The following is a 26,187-nucleotide window of genomic DNA, read 5'->3' on the forward strand; positions in this document are numbered from 1 at the left end:
GATCCTCTGGAGCTCAGCCTCGTTATGCGGGGCCTGATGAACCAAAGGAGCCGGGAGGACAGAGGTGGGAGCAAAGGGGCACTTCAGGGTCAGCGTCCCAAATCTGGCGTGTCCAGGCCCAGCCAGAGGCTGAGGATTCACCAGCCCTTGGCCAAAATCCCAGGAGCTGGGCAATGATGGGTGCCAGCCCCTGGGTGTCCCAGCACCCGCTGGACAGACACCTGAACAAGCAGAGGGGTTAGAAATGGGGTGAGCAGGTAAGGAGGGGACACACTCGTGGCACTCCATGGTGCAGCTTGTCCCCACGTGCCAGCCCTGGGCAGGGTGGCAGCTCTGGATGGAGCAGGAGGAGACAAAGGGTTCTGCTCTCCTGGAGCCTGGGGAGATGGAGGACGTGAGTTCCCCCAGCATCCCCACAAACCCTGAGCCACGCGCTCCAAAGACCATCCCAGCAATTCCAGCTGCTGCCCCACAGCCCCCGTCCCCCCACGGCCCCAGGGGGAGCTCAGAGCTGCCGCTGGAGCCCCCACCCTGCTGGGACATGGGGGAATCCCCTGACAACAGCCGAGCCGAGCCAGCAGCGGGGATTGCCCTGCAGCCCCAGCCCTGCAGCCCCCGCGGGGCCGCGGCTCCCAAAAACCCGAGCCCCGACTGCAGCGGCGCCGCGGACCAGCCAGCACATCAGGGAAAAATTCCAGTCTTCCTCTTTTACAGTCTCTGTCTCCTGCCGCGGAGGGAGCCAACTGGAACAAATACTCTGTAGAAATACTTCAGTATTTTCCTGTCGCGCGTGCGCTCTCTCTCTGGGTTGTGAGTACAGCTGTAGATGCCGTGAGCTGGTGCAATTATAATAAATATACAGTATATATTGTAAATTACTCTGCGGGGCACTGAGAGGTTTCTTCCTGCCAGGAGCACGGCAGGGTTATCCCGCTCCTTCCGTCCGGCTCCCTGCGGATCCATCCTGCTCTTCCCTCTGGCTCCATGTGGAGCAGCACCGGGAGTTTTGGGTCTGATCCCACCGAGGGTCCTGCTGTGTCTGTGGGGAACCCTCTGGCTCCCTGCATCCTCCCTGGCTCCGCATCCTTCCCTGCGGCACTCCCATTTGCCTGCCAGCTCCCATCCGTCCTGCCTGCATCCCTCCCTCCATCCCTCCCTGCATCCCTCCCCTCTCTCCCACATCCCGGCATCCCTCCCATCTGCCTGCAACTCTCCCATCCATTCCATACCTCCTGCATCCCTCTCTGATCCCTCCCATCCTTCCCTGCTCCTCCCTGCGTTCCTGCCTGTATCCCTCCCATTTCCCTGCAGCCCTTCCTGCATTCCCACCTGCCACCCTTCCATTCCTCCCTGCATCCCTCCTCTGACCCCTCCCTCCCTCCCAGCATCCCTCCCTGCATCCCCTCCATTTCCCTGCATCCCTCTCTGCATTCCTGCCTGCATCTCTCCCCTCCCTCCCACATCCCTCTCGTTTCCCCACATCCCTCCCATCCCTCCCCCACATTTCCTGCTGCAGCATCCCCCCACACTCCTGGAGGTCACTAATTCGTGCACTGCGTGTGTCAGGGCTCAGCTGCCACCCACCTCCTGTCTTCTCCAGGGCAAATCTGGGGCCAGAGGGGATGGGCTCCAGAGCTGCTAGGCTTGCTGGGCTGGAAAACAGCCCTTCCCCAGCACGGGAGCTGGGCTCTGGCCCCAGATGGGAATCCCTTCCTGGGTGCCAGGGGTGTGGAGACACTTGGATGAGAGGATCCCCTTCCACCCCCAGTCCCCCTGCCCCACCAGAGCCTCTGGGGCCAGAGGGGATGGGCTCCAGAGCTGCTAGGCTTGCTGGGCTGGAAAACAGCCCTTCCCCAGCACGGGAGCTGGGCTCTGGCTCCAGATGGGAATCCCTTCCTGGGTGCCAGGGGTGTGGAGAGACTTGGATGAGAGGATCCCCTTCCACCCCCAGTCCCCCTGCCCCACCAGAGCCCCCCTAACCCCACTATCACAACCAGCCCCCAGTCCCCACCGGCCCCATCAGGTCCTGCAAGCCCCCACCACCCCCCACAGGTCCCACTGGCCCCCAGACCCTCACCAACCCCAAGGGCCTCAGGGACCCCACTCCTGGGGACTGCAGCAGCCCAGCTGGGTGCTGGGCTTTCCTACCACGGTGCTGAGAGAGCACTGCAGCCACTGGAGTGCCAGAGGGCTGGGGGGCTCTGGAACCTTCTGGCTGTTGGGTGACCAGGAGCTGGGGGCTCTGGAACCTTCTGGCCGATGGGTGACCAGGAGCTGGGGGCTCTGGAACCTTCTGGCCGGCGGTGACACAGCACAGGGTCACTCAGGGCCTCCTGCACTGACTCATCCGGCCGCTCCCGAGGCGCTGGCCCGGCCCCAGCCCCTTCTCACGCCGCATCCCGGGGATTGTTTTCCGGGCAGGCAGGCGGGAGAGGCCGGGAGCCGCTCCAAGGGCCATCCATCACTCCCAAGCAGGCCGAGCCTCTCCCGATGAAAGGAGGACGGACAATTCCTTGGCAGGGGGGCCCGGAGGCTGCCAGCCCCCTCCCGCACACCCACCGCCCACCCACTGCGGCTGCGTGCGGCCGCCCCAAGCCCGGGCAAGTTTCTCGTCCCTTCCCCGGGGCCGTCGCAATTTCCATTAATAGCCAGCCGAGCAGCCCGGCTAAAAATAACCCCGGGCTCTCTTCATAAGGCCCCGGCGGCCGCCCCCCGCAGCCCCGCACGCCATGGCCGAGCGCCGCGTCCCCTTCACCTTCCTGCGCAGCCCCAGCTGGGACCCCTTCCGCGACTGGTACCATGGCAGCCGCCTCTTCGACCAGTCCTTCGGGATGCCCCACATCCCCGAGGATTGGTACAAGTGGCCCAGCGGCAGCGCCTGGCCCGGCTATTTCCGCCTGCTGCCCCGGGAGAGCGCCCTGATGCCCGCGCCCGGCTCGCCCTTCGGGCAGGCGCTGAGCCGGCAGCTGAGCAGCGGCATCTCCGAGATCCGCCAGACCGCCGACAGCTGGAAGGTCACCCTGGACGTCAACCACTTCGCACCCGAGGAGCTGGTGGTGAAGACCAAGGATAATATCGTGGAGATAACCGGTGGGTGCTGGGGTGGGGCTCTGCGGGCTCTCCAGGGATGGGGCAGATGCTGCCCTGGAGCTTGCTGGGTGGAAAAGGGTGGAATAAGGGGTGGGAATAAGGGGAAGGAAAAGCAGAAGGAGATGGAGGAGAGGACAGGAAAAAGGGAAGGAGAAAATCGAGGCACAGAGGAAGGCCCAGCATTAGAGCTGAGTCTCAGGGTGCACTCAGGTGCAGAGACCCCCCCAGCCCCATACACTGACCCCTTGCTGCTGTTCTGGAGGGACACAGGGAGACACAGAGGGACCCCGGGGGTGACGTGGGGTGTCATGAGCCCTGCAGCCCCCACAGCGCCCTGGATGCTGTGACAAAGCCCAGATCTGTGGCACGAGGCCAAGATGTGCTTCCTGCTGGGTGAAGGGTGGCCTGCAAGGAATGGGGGCAATTCCCAGATGAATTCAGGGAGGGGGGTTGCTCAATCTCCAGCCCTGCCAAGCTGTGGGGCCAGCTGGACACTGTTGGGCCCCTTTGGCCACCCCCAGATCGTGGCACTGCACTTTCCTCTGCTTAAATCTGCGGGATGCACCCGGAGTGGCCCTGCAGAGGGTTCCCCCCAAGTTGCTCCAGGCTGATATTATGGCAAAAGCCCCAGGACAGGCAGAATCAGCCCCTCACAAGTGTTGGGGTGGGGCAGGAAGGTTCCCACCCAGCCAGTCCCTTCCAAGCATTGAGAGGTTTTTGTTTCCTTCTCCAGGCAAACATGAGGAGAAGCAGGATGAACACGGCTTCATCTCCAGGTGCTTCACCCGAAAATACACGTAAGTACCAGGGAGGAGGGGAGACTCCTGATGCAGCCCCGATGTCTTTGGGGGCGTTTTCCCACCCACCCACACCCTCCAAAGTTCACTGGCCAAATCGCAGTGCTGCTCACCCAAACTGGGAGTGGGAGAGGCAGCAATTTGGGGCTGGGCATTGCGTCCCCCGGGGTGGTGCTGCAGCCCTCACCTCCCCTCCCCTCTCCTCTCCTCCCAGCCTTCCCCCTGGTGTCGAAGCCACGGCTGTGCGGTCCTCGCTGTCTCCCGATGGAATGCTGACGGTGGAGGCCCCCCTGCCCAAACCCGCCATCCAGTCTGCCGAAATCACCATCCCCGTCACCGTGGAGAGCCAGGCCAAGGAGCCGGCCAAGAAGTAGGCGGCACCGAGGAGGAGGAGGAGACGGAGGAGGAGGAGAAGCCGCTGCTGCCCCCCGCCCCCAGCTGCCCTCTCACACCCACCCCCTTTTTACTGTTGATTTTGTACTCGCCCTGTCACTGAGTGCCTTGAATAAATGTGAAGAATCCACCGGAATAAAAGCTGGTGAAAGAAACCGGTCCTTGTGGCGTGTCTGCCCCGGCACCTCGGCTGTGCCGTTCCTGCTGGGAGCTGCCCCGGGAGCAGAGCACCGGGACGGGGCTGCCCGGGCCGGCGGGGCCAGCAGGGTCCCCGAGCCTGCCCAGCAGCTGGGGTCTGTCACCCAGGGCTCCACATCCCAGGTGCTCGCACCCCAAGTCTTCACAGCCGGGCTCAGCATCCTGGGCTCGATGTCCCAGACCTGCACACCCTGAGCCTCCCCGCCCTGGGTATCCCACACCTGGCTCTCCTACATCTCAGCTCTCCATATCCACCTCCAGCAGTCTGGGGGCTTTACCTCCCGGATCTCCAGCATCTCTGGTGCTCACATGCCAGGTCTCCAGCATCCCTGTCTCAGCATCCCAGTTTTCCACAATCTGGGTCTCCTACATCCCAGGTGTCTCCAGTCCCAGATCTCAGCAGAGTGAGTCTCCTCATGCCTGCTCTCCCACACTCAGGTCTCCACATGGCCTATCAGAGAATATTTGGGGTTTCCACACCCCAGTGTCACCATCCTGGGATGCTGCATCCCTGAAAAACAACTACACAAACACCCCCTTTGGGTCAGAGGGCAAATAGGGGCTTCATGGGCAAGAGCCCACCCCAGCAGTGCAGCCCCTTGAGCCCCAGCCCCCGTGGTGCCCCCCTTCCTTCCACCCCATGGTCTGAGGGGCTGGGTTGGGGGTTCGGCCTCCCTTGGGGGACTGAGGAGGGGCTGGGTCGTGGTCCCGGTGCCATTTGGCCCCGGCTGGCCCCGTGTCCCCGGTGCCCTCCCTGCCCCCGGGTCTCTGGGCAGGACTGGCCCTACATGGCCGAGGTCAGGCCCACGGCTTCCATGTCCCCCGATGTTCCTGCTCCGTCAAATCCCACTAATCCCCCCTGAGTCATCCCGCTGGCAGACGGTGACCTGGGAGGAATCCCGCAGCTGCGAGGCCCCTCTGCGAGCTCGGGGGGCTCCACGTGCCCCCGAGCCCCTGCCCCCCACGCCCGCCCAGCAGTCTGGGCTGTGATGAGCTGGGCAGGTCTCAGCAGGCACTGGGGATCAATTCCCGATCCCGGCGATCCATTCCTGCCGCCGGGGGTCCCTCCTGTGCCTGGGGGGTTCCCGTGTGTGTGTGAGCCGGGCTGGGAGGCTCTTCCAGCCCCAGCGTCACTCAGGGGGAGAAGGCCCCGAGGAGCATCCCCGGCCCCCTCCCCTCTCCCGTGGCCACTCCACGGTGACTTTTGCTTCCCCAAAAAAGCGTCCCCCGAGCGGGGGTGGGGCTGCGGCAGGACCACGGCGCTGGGACGGGGTGGGGGGGTCCCTCCCCGTGTGGGGGTGTCGGTGAGCCCAGCCCCTCCTGTCGGCAGCCCCTTGCCGGGGGTGTCGGTGCTGCAGCCCCGGATCCCTCGCAGGGCGCGTGAGTCAAGGCGCATTTCTGTTTATAGGTTCGCGGGGAGGGGAATATTTTTACAGCGTGAGTCACCGCGCGTGTGGCTGCGAGCGGAAAACCATCGGCAAGGGCCGGAGGTGGGGAAGCGCCCACCCAGCCTCTCCTGAACCCCCGGGACCCGCCCCGCGCTCCCACCGCCCCGGGGAGGAGCCGGAGCAGCCGCAGGGATGCGGATCCCCAGCAGCAGCGGAAGGGAGGTGGCCCAGGAGCAGAAGCCAGGCCGTTCCCGAGCCCCCTCGTCCCACGGAGCCCCCCAGAAAGTCGAGACAGGCGATAACAATTAAGCAGCGCTGACGTCAGATCTGTAAGTTTATTTGCTCAATGTACGACGGCTACATAATGACTCACATTCATGATATTCCATCACTGAGGAAAAACTGCTAAGAATGGTCCGTGTGTGAAATAATTCCTTACAGAAACACGGAGTTGGAAAAATAATCACTGATTAGACCTTAAAAATAGTTCACTGCATAACATGACAAAAAGCACAAACAAAGGCTCATTCAAAGAACACAGTCATTGTTCTCCTACACTGTAATAGTTATAATTTCACCATGACGAACACCAGACATTAAGATTAAGCTAACACTGGTGTTTTCTTTTGCTTTTTTTTTTTCCTTTTTAAAAACAAAATAATATATAATTGCATGTCACTATAGCAACATCCATAACAGATCAGTTTGTTACGATCACTATTTGGTAGAGCAAACTTTACCCCCGAAAAAAAAAAAGGAAAGAAAAATAAATTAAAAAACTTTAAAAAATTTTTGAAGACTATTTTGTCATAGGAATACATAACATCTACAGTATAAGTTAATAAATTTCAAGCTACTGTATAGAAATACGACACTAGCATGCACAATATTGTATCAATAGAGTAATGGAGCAGTAATCATTTCACTGGAGAGACAGTATCATAGGCAAGTGCATCTCTTAAAAAATGAAAGAAACCATTCAAGCTGCTTAAAAATCAAGTCCCTGACCCCCACTCCGTTTTTAGCCCTCTTGTGCCATCTCTCCTGCATAAGTTTCCTAAAGCAGCCAGAGCGAAAAGCCAAAAAGAGTAGTAATTATTTGGAGGAAAAAAAAAGAAAAGAAAAAAAAAAAAAAAGATAGGTTTTGTAATTCCAGTAAATCACTTCCAATTGTACAGCTGGGACAACACTGCTCACGGGACACGGGGGCGACAGAGGGAGCTCAGAAGCCTAAAGCATCTCCCGGTGCCGGCACGCACCGGCACCGCTCAGCCCTCGCCGCGGGACGCTGCGCCCCGAATCCCCTGCGGGGCGCTCGGAGCGGGGGAAGCCGGCCCAAAGCAAGCCGTGCCGGGCAGGGCCGGGCGGGGCCGGGCCGGGGCGCTCCCGGGCAGCGCTCGGGGCCGGAGCCGTGTCCGTCCCCCCGGCCCGGCGGTGCCGTGTGTGCCTCACCACAGCGCGCCGTGTGGGGCTGGCTCTCGCAAGGGACAGGGAAAGCCTGGTTCCAAAATCAGCGCCAGAATCACGATAGGGAATTAAAGAATTAGAGCACGAGCGCGGTTTCTCCTCACTGCGCAGCGCTGGGGGAAGCGTGCAGGGCGCAGCACTCCGCGAGCCAGAGAACAGCAGTGAACCTCCAACAACCATGGAAAAAATCAAACTGAAAGCTAAATTTACTCAAAATGGGGTAAACAGTACCTGCTAAGCAATTCAGATGCCCCAACTCCCACCCCCGGCCGGATCAGACAGACTGAGAAAAGATTTTGCTAAGAAGAGAACTAAGTTCCTGGGCTCCTGATGGTGGACAGAAATGTCTATGATTGTAGCTCTTCCCTTGAGGAATTCCTCTACCAAATTAGTGTCTAAGCTCCTGAAGTTCACTCATTACACCACAAGCTTCCCCAGGAGAAAGGAAACACACCCGGCTTCCCTGGTGACAAACAAGGGAGCCCTGGGTGCCGGAGATCTGCTGACAAACCTCATGGTACAGTGGGAGAAAGTCAGGCAGAGTGAAATGGCAGTGCAATCCCTGAGGAAGCAGCTGTGGCACCTTAAATCAGGATGGTCTTTTGAAATACCAAACACAGTACATGACATACAGACCTGAATGCTCTTTTTTTTAATATTTTTTTATTGTTTTTTATTTAAGTGGCATTTTTAAGTTTAAACACTTCCCCCTTTGTCTAATTAAGTTCTTAAACCTTTAGCTGTGGACTTAAAATAGTTGAAACAGCCGCTAGCCAAGCACCTGTTAAGCTGTTGACCAAAAAACTAGAGCAGCTTTGATGTTCCTCGGGCGGGCGGTCTTCTTGCCTTGGGCGACACAGAATAGCTAAAGCCAGTCCACAGGCGAGGACTGCTCAGGAAGGCAAGCCAAAAGAACTAGCAAAAGAAAGAAAAACAGACAATCAAAGGCTTGATGTCATATGGCTGTAATGTAGAAATACTGTAAACTGCAATTTAGTGTTAATACTGTAAGCTACCCTAATAAATATCTCAACGAAAAAATTAAAAGAAAGAAAAAAAAAAAAAAAAAAAAAAAAGATTGGATGGCCTAAATCCCAGGGCTTTGCGAGCCCCAAATTCTTTAGTTTTGTTGGTTTTATTTTTAATTCCTTCTCAATTTGGGGATTTGCAGCTGTGCCCTGGCAGGCAGAGCGCTGCAGAGAGAGGCCCCGCGACGTGGTGCGGGCACACGGCACCTGGGCTGCGGAAACAAACGCTCGAAGCCTTACTGGAACCACAGAACTCCTTTTTTTTTTTTTTTCCAAATGTTTTTGCGTTGCTTTCCTTAAAAATGAGGGCCATTCCATCCACGCAAATTCATCTTAAAACCCTTTTTTTTTATTTCTAGCAATAAAGTTAAATTAAAGACAGCTCCACTTGTATTAATAATCTACAGAACAGTCCATATGCCAGTGAGGCTGCTATTCCATACCAGCACAGCCAGCCTGACTTCCACTAGTGGTGTTTTGGCAAAAATGTCAACGAGGCAATCAAAGACAGGTTGTGGGGGGCCTCCCTGGGAAGGTGTCCCCTCCCTTTCCCTCCCCCACCCCGGACCCCCCCCCACTCGTGGGAAAAAAATAAAGACTGCAGTAGTTAGCATCAGCGTGCGGCTGCCAGTCCATCGGGGGGGTCTAGTTGTTGCCTTCTCCGCCGTCGTCGTCTTGCTGATCGCTCGTCCAGAGCGTTAGGTTGTCGCGGAGGAGCTGCATGATGAGCGTTGAGTCCTTGTAGGAGTCCTCGTTGAGGGTGTCCAGCTCGGCGATGGCGTCGTCGAAGGCTGTCTTGGCCAGGTGGCAGGCCTGCTCCGGCGCGTTCTGGATCTCGTAGTAGAAAACCGAGTAGTTAAGCGCCAGCCCGAGCCGGATGGGGTGGGTGGGCTGCATGTGCTCCTTGCTGATCTCATGGGCTTCGCTATAGGCCTTCTCCGAAGACTCCACCACGGTCGCCCTCTTCTCCCCGGTGGCCACCTCGGCCAGGTAGCGGTAATAGTCCCCTTTCATCTTCAGGTAGAAGACTTTGCTCTCGTACTGCGTCTCGCTGCAGTTCTTGATCAGGTAGTTGTCCAGCAGGCTCAGCACATCCTGGCACACCGCTTCCAGCTCCTTCTCGATCTTCTCGCGGTAGGCACGGACCATCTCGATCTTCTTCTCGTTCCCATCTGCAGAGGTCTTCTGCTCGATGCTGCTGATGACTCGCCAGGACGAGCGCCGAGCCCCCACCACGTTCTTGTAGGCGACGGACAACAGGTTCCTCTCTTCATTGGACAGGGGCTCGTTCAGCTCCGTCACCTGTGCGGAGAGAGGGGGAGAGAAAAGAGACATTTGGGTTAAGCCCCAGCCTTGTGACGCTCCCATCACACCTCTGGGTGTGCCTGTGCATCTCTAGAGAGAGGCAGGAGGAGGCAGTCAGCTCGCAAAGTCCTGCTCTGTCATCCAGCTCTGTCTCTGCTCCCATCCCAGCAGGAGCCAGCTGGGAATCATGCTGTGGCCCAGACCCACAACAACAGGAGCAGGCGTTGGGCTTTATTTGAGAGATCAGCATCTTCCAGAGCGAGAAAAGTCTTCTAGGAAAGAGATGCCTTTCACCTGTAGGATGAGAGTTGGGCGTGGTGATGCAGGGGAGAGGGACAGTGAAAGCAAGAGGGAGGAGATGGTCCAGGGATATGAGCTACCTGCACGGATTAACACCACCAGAGCTACAGGGTGTTCATCTCTTCAACTTCCCACAAGCATGGGGAACGCTTCACAGACACCCAAAGAATCTCTGAGATGGCACAATTACAACTGCCTCAGGCACATGCACAGATAAGGACTTAAAAGCTCACATGGTGAAGGGGAAATCCCCCACACCGAGTTTTCCTCACCGAGTTTTCCTCGCCTCATGCACCACAAAAAACACAAAGGGATTACAGAGATGACGAGCACAGAGCTCCCTCAGTAACTTGGGAAGCACCACTTGGTATCACAATAATCCCATTCCAGCTCCCACAACACCATCTCTGGCTGGAGCCACCCAGTCAGCACCTCTGGCCAAGACTGCACAGCCTCCCACCCCCAGGAGCAGGAGGAGCCCTTGCAGCAGACAGCACACCACACGGCAGCTGCACACGGCCGCTCCCCTGAGCTGGTTACAGCTGCCAAGTGCCACTTTGAGCCTGGGCATGGCCACTGTCCCCTTTCCCCCAGGACACGCCCCCACCCCACATCCACACCCTGGGCACAGCCACCTGGGAATCAGGCCACCAGAGCAGGAACCTGTGAGCCACCTCACAGCAGTAAAGGATTAGGTAATGCTTTGGATGTGAAAGGCTTCTGCAAACACTGAGTCACTTTCACAAGGATCTGTAAGGACAAGGTTTGCTCTGGGCCCAGATAACCACATTTATGGTGGGGATCAGGAGGCCAAAGGCCCAGCCCAGGACCTCATTTGAATGGCCTTGAATGACTCACAGTTGCTCACACCATATTGACCTGCACATTCCAGAACATCCACTCCTCCAGCAGCTCTTCAGCCATGCTCTGGCTAATGTCTCCTCCTAAAATCAGGCCACAGCTAAGCCTGTTTCCCCCACAGCAAGCAGAGTCTCTGATCAGCCCTTTCCCTCAAGGCAGAGGCAGCAAGCAGACCCTCCACTCCCACCCCCGCTGCTCTGTGATCTGTGCTGCTCCACAGGATGCTCTAGAGCCCGGCACAGGAACAGCAGACACTCCTTTTCCATATGGAAGAGGGTCTTGCTGTGCAAACCAGCACAACTGCTTCTGCTGCAGGGTAAGGACAGCCAGGGAAGCAGGGAAATGGGTGTCACGTTATGAGGGCAGGATCTCCTGGGACTATCAGCAGCTGCCAGCGGCGCAGGACAAAGAGCACAGAGCAGGATGCCAGGGCAGCTCCCAGTGCTCCCACCCAAGGTAAGCAGGGCAGTGGTGCCCGGGCCATCCCGCAGCTCCCAGTGCCAACCCTCACACCCCTCTCCTAGCCAAGACAACAGTGACTGTTTAACCACAGGGCCCTGGGATCCCTGTGATATCCTGCTTCCTGCAGCAGGACCAGGCAGGGCCAACCACAATATGCCCAAATACCCGTGGTGAGACACTCACACACTGCCTGCTGTGCTGAGGTCTCTACTCTGCAGTTTTACAGAATGTCTCCATTTGTTCTTCCCTCTCAGTGACACCTGCACAAAACACACAGTAATGATTTTGTGGGTTAAAGACCTCTTTGGGAGCACAACCAAGGTGTCCCCCTGCCCCAGAGCTTATGGGTTATCTGTCCTCAGAGATAGCAAAGACTCCATCAGGTTACCTGGGAGCTTATCCCACCTAAGCTGCCCTGTTTTGAGTGAGGGATTTGGAAATAGAAACATCCAGAAATCCCAGCCTGAGTTATTCTCTTCCATCTCTAAATGGAGTGTCCAACACCAACAACCATACAAGAGACTCACTGATTCCAAGAGTTTTCTGTCCTGACAGGGGTTGTGGAGATTGATCACCAGATGAAATTTTGCTTTTAGCAAGGTGCTCCCTGAGAAGAAACACCAGTTTTGAAGTGAAGAACAAGCAGGTGCCCCACAGCCACGTCTGCAGATACTTATCACTGCAGGAAGAAGTAGATTTACCTCCTCTCACCAGAAGAGTCTTGCTGGAGGACAGATTTATTAAAACTACAGGGAGTTTCGTGGGATTAGCTTTGCCATAAACATTTTAAATTCGAAGCTATTAAGGATTACGGAGGAAAGTTGCCTGTCAAAATCCTTTCAACAAACTGGCTGACAGATGGAAGGTACACCTGTGGAGACAGCAGATTCCCCTAGGGAGCTCACAGGGAACTTGTAAAAGCAGGAAGGGAGCCTTGTTAACCATGTCACTGCTTTCTAGCAGCACCCAGACTCCCAGGGAGGAGCACTGCAGAGACATGGCCAAGATGTGACATGGGTGGGGACAAGGACCATGGCCCTCAGCACCAGGAAAGTGAAGGGGCTGTAGTCCCACACATTTCAGTTCGCAGTTGGGCTGAGGGAGGAAGAACAGAAAACCATCTGGCTCCTGCATTCCCAGCAGGAAGAAAATGCAAAAATGCCCAGGACACAAGGTATCAGACAGTAGGGTACATTGAACTGCCCTGCTTTAGCAGAGTCAGAAAAAAGCAGAAAAGATGTACCCATGGTCAGCTGTCTTTGAGGACATCTCTGCCCTCGGTCTGCCCAGAGCTGCCTGCTGCCCGCCTGCCTGTGCTGGCATTTCCTGCCACAGCCCCCTCCACACTCCAGACTGCGCAGTCCCCGTCACTCTGCCCTTCCCACAGCACTGCACCGCTGCCCATCTCCAGCAGAAACCACTCCAACACCTCTGCACCAGCCTGTCACATGCACATGGGGCTGTGCCTTCTCTGCAGCCTGTGCTGGCCAAACAAACGCTGGGGTTTTTTTCTTACACTGCAGGATACCGAAACGAAGTGAGTTCAACCAAGCCACTGGCTAAACAGCAGGTTCTGATAAACTGAGTTTGTACCACTGCACTGAATGCCTCTGCTATAACATCAAATAAGGCAATATCCTGCAACAGGCCTGGATCACACTGCAGCAGTCACATTATGCAAGGGCAGAACCATCCCTCTTCTTAACTCAGACCCTGAAGGGATTTCACCTCCCCAAAGAAGGGCAGTACCCAGATCAGGTCCCCTGATGCCATTTCCAGCACTGTTACATGGAGTCAGAGACTTCAAATAGCCAAAGGAAAATCTTAGTTTGGCATTAGGAGGGCTTGGCAGGAGCACAAAGCCATCAGCCCCTGGCTGCAGTCTACCTGCTCTTTGGGAAGCTCAGTCAGTTTAGTTTTACTTCCCTGGCTGCCAGCAGAGAACAGCAGAATTTGCTCTGCAAATCTCAGTAACTGTCCAGCCTCATCTCACTCTTGTGCTCATGGAGACTAGGGAGAGGGGCAGGAGATGCACGAGCCAGTGTCAAGTCCTGGATGTGGCATAAACAGCCAAGGACAAAGAGCTGAGACACATGGTGGAAACTTGATAAAGGAAAGTCTTCTAGCTATTCTGGAAAAAAAAAAAAAAAAAAAAAAGAAAAAAGGAGAATACACCTGCCAGGAGCAGACTGCACAAGGATACCTAGGCAGGGAGTGCAGGGAGCTTGACATGGAGCAGTCCATGCTGCCAGGCTCTGGCTGGGAGGCATGTTCATCACCAAGCTGGAGGACACTGCCAGTTCCAGTCCCACCAGGTCTCTGATGGCACAGTGTCTGATGGCACTGAGACTCAAGGGCCCTTAAGCCATGGGGAAACTCCGTGAATTCCCGTTGGACAAAAATTACTGAAGTTCAGGGTTTATACTGCTTGGAAGACCAGAGGCTTGTACAAATGCAAGCCTTTTGATTTGCAACAAAGCACTGCAGAGGCAGCACCATCTCTGAGAAGGTTTTCCTGATTTCTCCACTACAGCTGGAGCTCTGACTCAGCACCCTGCCCAAAACCTGGCAGGCTCCCGGCATGCCCGAGGATCACATTGCAGCCAGGCAAGCTTCAGCCTCTTGAGGAGAAGCCAAGGAACAAGCAAAACTTTACCTGTCCCTTATGCCAAGGTAAGTAAACTCCAAAAGCCCAAGGGTTGGTTCTACAGCACCTTCTTTCTGGAGGTATCCTGATTAACAGGCTTTGGTGAGACCCACAGGGAAGGTTTGCTCCCAGAGAACAGCAAGTTAGGTTGGTTAGGGGTTTATTCCAGGACTCCCATCCTCTACTTCCCACCTTGCAAGGGTAGGTCTGAGTATACATCAGGAAATGACTGTTTTTGAGGTCCCTTCAGTGACTGCAGTGAAGATCCATCACAGGACTTAGCTCTACCTGTTTATTCTTGCACACTTTTCACTTAGTTTGATAATTAAGTGCCCACCCATTTACAGCTTCTGCCTGGCTTTGATGTCTTATCTTAAAGCAGACAGCACTGGCAAGCTGACAGGACCCAGAGATCCTTCCCTGGGGAATACCATCAACATGTGACAGTTTAACCCATGTTATGAACCTCAACACTTGCTCTTCTTATTGCCTAAAAGAGAATCTGAGTCCTTCAGGACATCAGACAGCTACAACAGACTGAAGCTTTCCTGGAGAGACAGAGACAGCCATGAGAACTTCAAACTGTTCACTGAGAACAGCTTTTAAAGATCATCAGAGCTCCTCTCCCATCAGGATACACAACATCCACCTCCCCTTCAGCACTCGTGCTTCCTGTTCTATCTACAGCTCCTGCACCATGTAATTAAATTTGTTATCTCTCCACACAAACCCTAGCAAGTGCCTTGTTTTCCTCCAAATGCAGCTCATTAGTCTGAGCTCTGGCCTGAAAGTCCCCTTCTCTGTTTCATTTTTTGAAAAGTAAATGTGCTTTTGAAATGATGTTCTGACCAAGTCCAGCCACTGAAATTCCTTCTTGGTCTGTAGCCACTGGCAAGGGGAGCAACAAGCACACAACGCCTCCAGGCTCAAGGAGCTGAAAAAAGTCACAACACCTACAGACATGTCACCTCCCCCCATCTCCAGCTGCTGTCTCATGCTGGGACCCCACCACCCATGTGCAGGGACAAGAGGACACAGCCTCAGGCTGTGCCAGGGCAGGTTCAGGCTGGACATCAGAAGAAATTCCTCACAGAAAGGGTTGTCAGGCATTGGAAGGGGCTGCCCAGGGAGTTGGTAGAGCCCCCACCCCTGAAGTATTCAAGAAATGACTGGACATGGCAGTAAATGCTCTGGTCTGGTTGACAAGGTGGTGACAGGTTAAAGGTTGGACTCTGTAACCTTGCAGGTCTTTTCCAGCCTTAATGATTCTGTGACAAGACCACCTTCAGCAGTCCAAGTGCTGTCATTCTGGAAGGTCATGACTGACAGACTGCCTGTTTTTTCCTGTCCCCAGCTCGCCCTAGCTTGAAGAAATGGCTGCCCTCAAGCACATGAAATTGTCACCATTACCCAGCAGCCTGGTGAGAGTCACGACTCGATGTCACACAGCCTCACCAAGAGCAGCTTCTCCCCAAGCACCTGAGTGAGCTGTCCTACAACTCCATCACAGCAGACAGAAGATGCTTTTCTTAAGCACTGTCCTACTTTGGTGAAGTAGGCGTGTGTTAAACCAGACCTAAATCTAAAATGTTACCAGATTGGTTTGGATTCTTTTCCCTGTTGCCTTGCCTTCGCCCCCATGTCACACTTCTAAAGTGGAAGTCACACTGTAACTGCTTCTCTCCTTGCTGACCCCTTCCGCTGTCCTCTGCTCATGTTTTAACTCAGTGTGGCCAGGGGGGTTTTGGACTGTAGGTCAAACCCTTCCTCTCATCCCAGACAAGACCAAAAAAAAGCACGTGCAGCATGCAGGCTGTGGGCAGACACAAGTTCCCCACTGCCTTCTCCTCTGCCTGTTTCACTATGAATAATCCCCTACTAGTTCCCGTTTTCTAAGCTGGCAGGACCAGTTCACATCACAGGACAGCAGCTGAGGGCACATGGGATGGCTCTGCCATTACATTTCAAATTGCTCCCAGTGCCTCAAGGACCAGGGTCTGCAGAGAACTGTTTATTGCTTGTAGCCCAACTGCATCTCAGAGGCTACTCAGGCGCTCCAGACACCAATTAGGATTTCTGCATGTTCCTACACTTAACAGCAGCTTTCATCCCACTCTGCAGCCTTTATTACTTAAGGCGACTTTGAACCACCCAAGACAAAGACTTCAAACTGGGAGATGTGGAAACCAAGAGCTCATTTATTTTATTGGCCTTTGTAGCTTAATAACTACATGTGATTGCACTGCGTTCAGGTTTGATCAGTCCTTGGAGCCTGCAGACCTCCTGCTCCAGTTTCAGTGTGGCCATCATGGATTCCAGTTGGAGAAAAAGCAAATTTCAGCTACTTGGGTCATTCTTGCACATGAAAGGTTGAAGGGAGCCAAGGTGAGAACACCAGTAAGAGCAGCAGAGCTCTGAGCTGCTCCATTCAGTGTCTGGCAGCAGCATTTTGTGTACCAGCCCTTATCTGCAGCACTGCAGTCCCAGCACTTGGTCTAACGACTCTGGGTTTCTTTCCACTACAGAACACCTGGGTGCCATTGATTTGTGTCCCTGACTTCTTCTGCAGCTTGAGATAAGGGAAACACGAGGGAGCATCTGCCTGCCGTGGCTATTGTGGACAGAGAGCAGCCCAGACACATCCCAGTAACCAACTGGAAGGAAAAACCCCGGCCTCCCAGTTTTGTGTATGTTCAAGTGTTCTACAAACACTCAAGGAGCTACAAACCATTTCTGAGTTAGCTTTGCACAGTCCTGTTGCAGGGAGCTGCTCCTCTAGCCAGCATGTGCTTTTTGAGCCAGGAAGGAATTATGCTCAAATTTTCTTGTTTTCCTTTTTAACACCCTGATTCCCATTAGCCCTACTGACAGGCTATTAAACAAGATGAAAACTGGCTGTAGGACAACTTGTTTCAGCATCTTGCTGCCACTACCTGCCTTGTACTTATTAAAAACTCTCGGGGAAGATGATTGACCTCTGTTGGCCTAGTGCCTTCCAGCCACCAGATGGAGAGAGCAGCAAGTCCAACCACATCAGTCCCACGTTTCAGGGGACTGTCACTCAGGGCTCATCACATCGTCCCTGGCAGATGGGATACTAGCACCTTTGCCTGCTAACTACAAAGCAACAGAAGGGATGCCAAGCTATTCCTTCCCTGGGATACAGCAGGCTGACAGCATCATCTGCCCACTGCTGTGCTCGGTGAGTGCCTCAGCAGCAGCACAGGATCAACACCACCCTTCTCCATCACCCAACAGCTTGGGGAGCTCTCCTGCCTTGGATTATCTGCTCTGTTCCCTGCTGACAGGCCTGTTCTCCAAGCTCTCTGCTAAGCATGTGGAAGACCAGTGCCACAGTGTGCCACTGCTGTGAGAGCTCAGATGTGCCCCTGGAGCTCACAGCAAGCTTCAGAAGCTCAGAGTTGATCCATTGATCCTTTTGGAAGGAGAATGACAATTCATGGCTGCTATAGGCTCTTCTGGGCTGCATTAAGCTTTTCCAGGTGAGAGCTGAAGAGCTCTTCAAGAGTAACTGTAGCTCTTTCCTCAGAAGCATTTCTGTACAAGTTTAAAGACTTGAGGTTTTTAAATTTCTGTTTAAGCATTATTCCTCAGAAGATTCCATCTACTCACAGGCTTTTGAGCTGAAGCAGCCATTCACAGGATGGCTATTGGACATTGGCCATTAAGACTCGGTCCACACAGAGGAAGATGGCTTTTTTCTTTCCAATTCATGGTAAAGCAAACCCAAGCTAGAGAGATTTCAGGGACTCTAGATAAATACACCAAGTTTCATGTGGGGAGGGTGTTTAGTGCTGCTGGGAGCATTAGCTGCTTAAAGATTTACCTCACAGCTTCCAAGGGTACTAATCTGGCTCAGATCTTAGTGCTTTCCTGCTCACCTCCAGCCCCACTGGCAGGCAGTAAGAATCCTGCCACCAGATCATAAAATCCTCCCCAGAGCATCAAGTGCCAGGCCTTGTCCTTAATCAGGGGCTCAAAAACTGCCTGTGCCCATGACCTCTACCTAGCTGAGCCAAGTGAAGAGAGAAGACATGACGTGCCATGGGCATGCCACCCCAAGGCTGAGAGCAGGTTCTGGCTGCTGGGAGAGGTTGTTGCCAGGTCTGCTGGAGCAGGATGAACTGGGCAATTCCTGTCTGCTGGCATGGCTTCCTTTGGAACGGCAGAGCCATTGCTGCCATGGCAGCTGCAAGCTGCTGCTCCAAAGGGTGACATGGGAGAAGCTGCAGCCATGCAGAACTCCCTGCAGTGAGCATGCAAGTTTTTAGCTGCTCCATGTCACTCCCACAAACACTTTGGGAACACTTGGGTTGTCACATATCAAGGTAAGATTCTAGAAACATTAAAAACAAGCACCTCACAAGATTTTTGCTCTAGGTCTCTTGGTCTGCAGATCCAGCAGTTCCTTGCTGTCTCAAACATGTTTTACCAGATTAAGCAAGAGACTTCCCAGAACACCCAGGTGGATTTCTGCATGCCAGCTTCACGATAGGTTTAATTTCTACATCAGTGAGTAAGGTGATTATCCCTCCAGATGTACTTTACCCTCCCACTGCTTTGGGGATTTCAGGCTTGATCTTATACACCTTTAACAAAGACAATTTTATTTAATTTCTTAAATGAACTTGCAGAAAAGAAGACAGTTTTTGCTCTGGCAGCTTTCTGGAGCACTGTAACCGATTTTAAATTACAAGGAGGGTCACTTTACTATCCTAGATCCAACAGTTTAACTCCTCTCACCTGGCTCCAGCCACCCCCTCCCAGCCTCTTCTGAAGCCCAAGGGACTCCCACCACAGATTTGACCTCAGTTCACCACAGGTGACAGAACCCCTCGGGTGCCGATGTCATCTTGACACCACCAAACACAAGAAGCCAAGCTCCCAGATTCTAGGTAATGAAATATTCACCCCATGTAACAAAGCCCAACAGCAAAAACAGGCAAAGCTCCAACGCCTGCCCCAGCTGGGTGTAAATCAAAGGCTGTTAATCTCCCCCAAGTTCTCATTCACTGCTGCATTAGCCTTTTACAAGTAGACATCTCCTACAGCAATTGTTGAGCGTGTCTGTTAGCACATGGCACAGCAACAGCTTCTCCACCTACTATTAATAAACTTGATGCTGCTGAGCACCACAACTGTCCAAACAACGTGTCCATCAGCAGCCTCGTTAGCACTGAGGCTGAGACTTCTCACTGGTGTTTTCCTAGAGCCTTGCTGAAACCATCTTAGAGAGGAGTCAGAAGCACACTGACACGCCAAGTAGCTTTGCTTGGTACGTAAGCAAAGACACATCCCAAGCAAGCCAACCCATCTAGCGAGATCAGAGGGAATTTGCAAACAATTAAGGAATGGTTTGCACTTGGAATCCCTACAGACTTGAGCTTGTCCAAGCACAGCTGCCTCAAACACCCATACACGGACTCAATTCCAACATCTCCTTCACAGAAGAAAAACATTAAGTACTCTAATCCCTAATCTGGGGATCACTTTAAGGGAATCTCATGCCATCATCAGTGAAATGTTCTCTAGTTACACTCCCACTGCAATTAACTAATGCACTGCCCCTGGTCACTAGATCACTAGCTTGAGGCCAAAAATCAGGTTTGTTTAATATCTAATTGAGCATGTACTGGGTCATGTCCGAGATGTGACTAAATCTGGGTTAGCACAGAAAAACCTCAAACTGGGGGAAGTTTGCCCTTAAACAGGCAGACAAAGGCTTTTGTTTCACCAGCTACACGAAGGCTTTGCTTTTGAGACAGTCTTGTCAGTGTTTCCTGAGCAGCCCAAGAATTGCTGCCTCATCATTTCAGCTCAGTTTTCCAGAATTTACCATTTCTGAGCTTTTCCAGACTATACCAAGATAACCAGCAGTACAACCAGCATGAGACTCCAGGGTGAAGATCAACCCTTATGATTTACCAGCCTCAGCAGCTCCCAGGGCTCCAGCTCACAGAAGGGACCAGAAAGATGCAGCAGCTCAGCCTCAGTGTCATGGTGCACTCAGAAAAGATGGACAAAGCCATCCCACTGCTGAGCTCCTCCCCCAGAGCCATGGGTGGGAATCCCACATCTTGACATCTGGATTCTGAAGCAAAGAGTCAGACCTCTTACTTAAGAAAATAAATAAATTTAAACAGCAGAATAAAAGTAATTTTGTCCCCATTTTACTTCATTTTAGGTTGGAAGGAAGGACTTTGCTCATTAGATCAAGCAGCCAGGGGGAAACATATTCCCACAAAGCCATTTCATTTGCATGAAGAAAGAAAAGTTCCCCCACCAGACCAAAAACTGCACTGGCAGAAGCACAGGCACAGCCTGGCAGCCAGCAGCCATGGCAGAATGTTTTGTCTCAATGCCACCAGCATAAAACCAGCCACCACCATTTCTCTGGACTGCTTCCTCAAGTCAAGCCAAAGGTTTCAGAGCTGAAAGACAAAGCCACCCAAAATCCAGCACACTGACTGATCCACTGCTACTTCCCCTTGTTTTAGCTGGTTTCCAGGCTATTGCTGCCCAGCAGTGACCATCACTAGTCAAATCGAGTCAATACTTATGTTTTCACTCAGTTTTTGCATCCCAGACAAGGTGGTTGCCATTTTTCAGAAAGGGCAGTTGCCATTTCTCTGCAGTTACATGAATCTAACACTGGGAACAAGACTTCAGCTAAGGACCAGTTAGGTTAGTTACATTTCCAGTAAAGAGCAGAAGTTGTTGAAAGCTTTCAGGTTTCCAGAAAGAAAAGACAAAGACTTGACCAGTGAAGGAAAAAAGGTCTAAGCTGGCTCCAAACCAGTCAGCACAAAAATATTCCTCCTTTGGAAAAATCTGTCATGAACTGCAGAGCACTGAAGTGTAGAAGAACGCCTGGAAGCATCGAGGTGCAGCAGCCACCCAGAGACAAACTCAGCCCTGCTCACAGCTTTGCCACAGTGAGGTGGAAGATGATGCCTGGATCCTATCAAGGCTGTCAATGGAGAAACGCTTGGGAAGCCAGACAAATCCTGTTTCACTGTGCTTTGTACTGCAGTCATTCTAATATGCATTCATGTTTTCCTGGTGGCTCAGGAGGCTGAACAGGGCAGAAAAGCACAAGGTAGAGTCCTAAATGCCTCAGGCATGGACCCATCTGAGGAAAAGCTCCCTCAGGTAGACTGGAGGCATTTTCCAATGCCTCCTTCCCTGTACCTGCCTCTGAACAGCCTGGTGTGTGGCTGGGACACCGAGCAGCCAGCTCTGGTCTGAACTAGTCTGACAGTCCTCATGGCTCTTCCCTGCCAGACTGGAATTGAGCTCCCAACACACCACTCACCTCTGCCAAGGAAAAAGCAGCACCAACAAGTTCAGCAGTGCTCCACATCCAAGGACACGTCTGAGCTCAGACAAAGCCACCTCCCAAAAAGCAGCTGGTTACTCAAGCACTAGCAGTTGGGACACACAAAAGCTTGGATTCTTTTTTTCCTAAATATGTACCCTTGCACACAACTTCTGTGCATGGTTTAGCTGGCATGAAGCTGCTGCAAACAGAAGCTCAAGAGCTCAGTCATGGAGTAGGCGCATTAGGCCCTGCCAGATGTGTCACCATCCATGGAGTTTTCTCCAGATGTCAGGTCATGGCTACCAGTCTCCTCCCCAGCCCCTGCTCCATCAGCTGCATCCAGAGCCGTGTTTCTCCTTCTGTCCTCAAGAGCAACAGCTAGTGGATCCAATTCTCAGCTACTTTTAAGCCTGCTGAGGTAGTAGAAACATCAGGCTTTGAAAAATCCTTGTCCTTAGGATTGTAACCTTGGGGTCACTCACCAGCCTGGGAACAAAACCCAGGCTTCCCCATAGGCTAATGGGGTCCATCAGGTCACTTTTACTCCACCTCCCTGATCTTAAGCTTAGCAAAGCTGCGGCTGCTTATTCCTACTTGGAAAGCCAAGCTGAGCATGCTCCTGAGCAGCACTAATGCTACTGGCCAGGCACAAGAAACATGGTTCAGTAATACTCATGAAGAAGGAGAAAAAGTATGGTGGGGATCCTCAAATTAAGGAAAATCTTAACTCTACCAGCTGTAGAAGCTGAGGTAGAACCATGTTTTTCATCTCCCTGATCAGAAACCAAACCTCAGCTGCAGGAGGCAGAGGGATACACCAGTTATGTGGATAACCCTCTTAAAAGCACCATCCAGAACATCCATGAGAATCACTAAGAGGATGCCAAAGACATCATCCTGTTGCCAAGAACAGTGTATATGTCCCTAGGTGCTGCAGTTTTCAACCCAGTAAACATTTCTGGAGCTGAAGTTCTGTGGTTGTCCCTAAATTGCTGTTCCTGAGTATTCCAGCAAGCCCAAGCACACATCATCAGTGTCCAAGGAGTTTATTCCAGAGAGCAACTTTGGGATCAGCTGGTGAACACAGCTGGAGCAGAAAGAGTTTATCCACTGACATTATAGAATTTATTTGGTGTACTGAAGTAATTGAATCTCCTGTGAACCAGCTATCTTTTTACACAAGAAGCAGCAAATAAAGGTGGTTGAAAGAAAACTTAATAAATCAAGACAACTCAACCAATCTTTTTGCACTTTCATGGTTAGACATCATCAACAGATCTACTGGATAAGCCCAAATAATCCAGGGGTTCATGGAGAGCCCTTGCCCAAGTTTTACTATTTCTATGCCCCCAGGTATAATTCATCTGCTATATTCTCCCTCATAGTCTCAATATCACTTTTGTTTAGTTCAAGAAGAGCTATTCCAAGTCCAATCCACCCTGGCTGCTAACTAAGAAACCCAGCACGGTCTTGTAAGTCAGTGACTCTTCCTTAATGGACTAAATAAGAACCCACAGGAGCTCAAAGAGGAATTTTTAAGAGCTTGATCTGCTGAAGACTGGCCAGTTACTGAGCAGTGTCCACTGCAGTCACATACAGGGCACACGGCTACCTATCTGTGGCTTAGGAGCAGATGTGACTCAGGCTACTGCTACAAGGTCCCAAGGCTGAGTCACACAGAGACATCCCCACACTGTGAACCTCTACAAGGTCAGAAGGACAGGAGCTCCTGACAGCCACCATCCTGTCCTGACCCCGTGGGCCTCCAGGAGGGAAGCCCTGCTCGTGAGCCAGGCTGTGTCCAATCCCCAGCACCACTGCAGTCCACCAGTGGTCTGCAGGCACCACGAGGCTGGGCAGCATTCAATCTGCCTGCACAAGAGCATCAATGCTGCCATTAGATGCCAACAGCTAATGACTGCACCATCCACCTCGGCACTGGGAATGCTTTCTCCAAAGCCTTCCCCAGCCCCCTGGGAAGTGCTACTACAGCAGCTCGCAGTCCTTGGTCCCCTCCCACCATCACAGATGGCCTGCCCAGCACTCCTCCTGGAGAAGCCTCTCCACCTTCACCACCCTTTTGTCTGTGTACACTGTGAGCAGAAAAGCAGCTAATCATCCCTGCTCTGCTTCCTGGGGACTCTCCAGATAGGCTGGATTTGTGTTACTACCCCTTTTTCCAAGGGTGAGCCTGTGGTCTGTGTGAAGCCTTGCTGTCAGCACTGACATACTGGATGTGGAGGATGGTAACCTGCCCAGCTGGTGACCATCACGGGAGAAGCCCACATACCCCGTGCCAGGGAAGGCCTGCAATTCCCCATCCTCACGCTCCTCCTCCACCCACAATGGCCATTTACTGCACCAAGCTGTGCTGTCTAAAGCTTGGAGCAGCCATCTGCTTTCCAGCATCTCCAACAGTCCCCCCTTCACACCCACACTTGGTGGTCCTTGCATACAGCACAGCCAGGGCCCTGCTGCAGAGGTTGGGCCCCCCAAAATTGAGCAGTCAGGTGATCCCCTCACAGGGGACAGCCCCATGCCTACACCATCCATAGGTGCAGTACAATAATTCTCCCCACACACTTTTAAAAGATTACTTATTTCCTGGTTAATCTTGTTCATTCACCTGCACATCCCCCCAACACGAAGGTCTGTGGGGAGGCACGTGCTCTGCCCCTGGGCAGTGCTGGCCAGGGGCCTGGCAGGGCTCCCACCTCCGGAAAGCCTCCAGCAGCACTGCTCTCCCCAGCTAATGGATATTGATCCCCAGCCCTGGCGTGGGCTCGGACAGCAAAGCTCTTCCTGAAGCTGAACCAGACAAAAATACATCTTGCTCCAACCACCAGCACTGTGGGAAGTGAAACTCCAGCAAGCAAGCCCAAGGCCAATGTCTGACCACACTGGGGACCAGCAGAGAGCTTTCCTGTCCCCCAGCACCTGACAGGGCTGATGGCACCCCCAGACAGCACTGAGGCAACAAGGGACATGAACAAGGTCATGTAGACATACCTTGGATCAATGGGCCCAGCCCTGCACGCTTCCTGGGTGTGGCATCACCTGCTCCCTCTGTTAGATGAGGGGACCATCTGTTGTTTTCAGAGACCCCCTAGTAAACCTGCCCTTTTTGGGGGCTGAAGGAGCAATCCTGCTCCTGCAGCAGCAACATAACAACAGGCAGCAATCAGGGGCACTGGCAGCTAGCACTTGCAAGGAAGGCGCTAGAAGTTATTATATATAAATATTATTTTTGAGAAACTATTGCAATCCCAGACATCACTAGATGAATCAGCAGACAGCAAGAACCCCAGCACACCATTTCCATTTTAAACCATTAACACAGCCATTCAGCACAGGTTCCCAAGCACACAGGGCTGAGGCTGAACCCAGCTGCCCCATGTGAGGCAGCTGCCAAAATGCAACGGTGAGATGAAGCTGCTGCAAAACGAGCCTCTTTAATGCCCATCATTGCCACGACAGGTTGGAAAGGAGAACCATCCAGCATTTCTCAGCAGGGCGCTAGGCAGGGCTAGGTTTGGAGGGCAGGATGGCTCTGCATCACCTTCGCTAGGCGCAGCCCGCATGCTCTCTGCTACCGCCTGGGTGCATTGCAGCTTGGACCATGGCATATGACATCACTAGGCGTTGCTACGGAAATGAGTGCGAGGTCATCAGCCTCCCGCACAACCGGGGCTGGGGGCTGGGCAGCGCACGGGGACGGGGATAACCGGCTGTGACACGGCTGTGACATGGCCGTGGCCGCCGGACCGGCCGTGCCGGAGCTGGGGCAGCGCGGTGCAGAAAGGAAGAACAAAGCTCTGCCTTTTGTTTGCTGGTGAAGGGAGGCGGCAGCGCTCCCGCTGGGGATCGTTTCCTTACGGCCAAACTACCCGGCAGCTGATAAGAGGCGTTAGCCCGGGTTACTGTTTCACCAGGGCCCGTAAGGAAAAATCACACATAGGAGCTCTTAACAACACCTGGGCTCGAGCACCCAGCCCGGGGAGGCAGGCTAAGAGAAATTCACAGTGCAACACGGCTGTGAGTCCCAGGCACATCCGTGCTGGCTTTGTCACGGTGGCTGTATTATCCGTAGGAAATGAGCTGTAGGATCTGCTCACACAGCAGGCTTTGCTTTAAAATGAATAGATGCTGCTATCAGAAAATGGTATAAAAGCCATAGTGCAGCAGAGGGACAGCCCAGCTGGTTTAATGTGATAATATCTCGTTCCGATTATCCGTATTTCATTCCTTGATAAGACATCTCCTCCCTCCCCGGGCTCAGGCTGTGACAGTTTTGTCTGTTTGATAAATGCAAGGTTATTGACAAAATGGTGCAATATGGGCAAACAGAGCTGCACCCACGGCAGACTGCGACATTCCCAGATCGGCATTCACTTTTCATCAGCCAGGGAGGACACCCCAGCTCCCAGCAAAGGTTCAGACCTGACTAAGAAGACAAACATAAAGAACAGTTTTCCCCTTTAAAGCACCCCCTCCCTCCCTCCACCCAGTCTAGCCTCTCTGCAATATGACAAATGCAGAATCTTCTGGAATGACTTGATCCTGCCTCCCACGATTGCTTTGTTTGCAAGATCAGATCAGAGATATGTTTTTTTTTCCCTTCTTATATTGTCAAAATGTCAGTATTGAAGGGGAGCGTTCAGTGTCACAAATCAGATCAGCCTGCTATATGCAGAGTCTTTATTTTAAGAGCGTGAAATGAATACAACATGACTCAATTCATAAATCTCCAACCAAGAGCAGTAAAAATAAGAGCTTTGACAGTGAAAGGGCTCCCGATCTTTGGGGTCAGGGGCACACACCAGCCTGGGCGACCACGCGTGGGAAGGGATGCACGGGGAGATATTTCGGCAGCCGGGAGAGATGTGCACGAAACCCCCCCCCCACCCCG

The 26,187-nt window shown here is 53.1% G+C and overlaps 2 protein-coding genes across 2 annotated transcripts in view; one reads left to right on the plus strand and one right to left on the minus strand.

Annotated features, from left to right (window-relative positions):
- Positions 1-2,631: 2,631 nt before the first annotated feature.
- Positions 2,632-4,435, plus strand: HSPB1 (heat shock protein family B (small) member 1). Its single transcript, XM_041482713.1, has 3 exons — positions 2,632-3,090; positions 3,824-3,887; positions 4,102-4,435. Exons 1-3 carry the CDS (start codon positions 2,730-2,732, stop codon positions 4,259-4,261), a joined length of 585 nt encoding a protein of 194 aa, XP_041338647.1. The 5' UTR covers positions 2,632-2,729; the 3' UTR covers positions 4,262-4,435.
- Positions 4,436-6,182: 1,747 nt separating this feature from the next.
- Positions 6,183-26,187, minus strand: part of YWHAG (tyrosine 3-monooxygenase/tryptophan 5-monooxygenase activation protein gamma) — a 21,683-nt gene continuing 1,678 nt past the window's right edge. The window contains exon 2 of the mRNA XM_041482449.1: positions 6,183-9,663. Coding sequence (XP_041338383.1) covers positions 9,007-9,663 — 657 coding nt within the window. The 3' untranslated portion in view covers positions 6,183-9,006. The remainder of the gene's footprint in view (positions 9,664-26,187) is intronic.

This window comes from Pyrgilauda ruficollis, unplaced genomic scaffold (assembly GCF_017590135.1).
Source record: "Pyrgilauda ruficollis isolate IOZ18807 unplaced genomic scaffold, ASM1759013v1 scaffold59, whole genome shotgun sequence".
Classification (NCBI taxonomy): domain Eukaryota; kingdom Metazoa; phylum Chordata; class Aves; order Passeriformes; family Passeridae; genus Pyrgilauda; species Pyrgilauda ruficollis.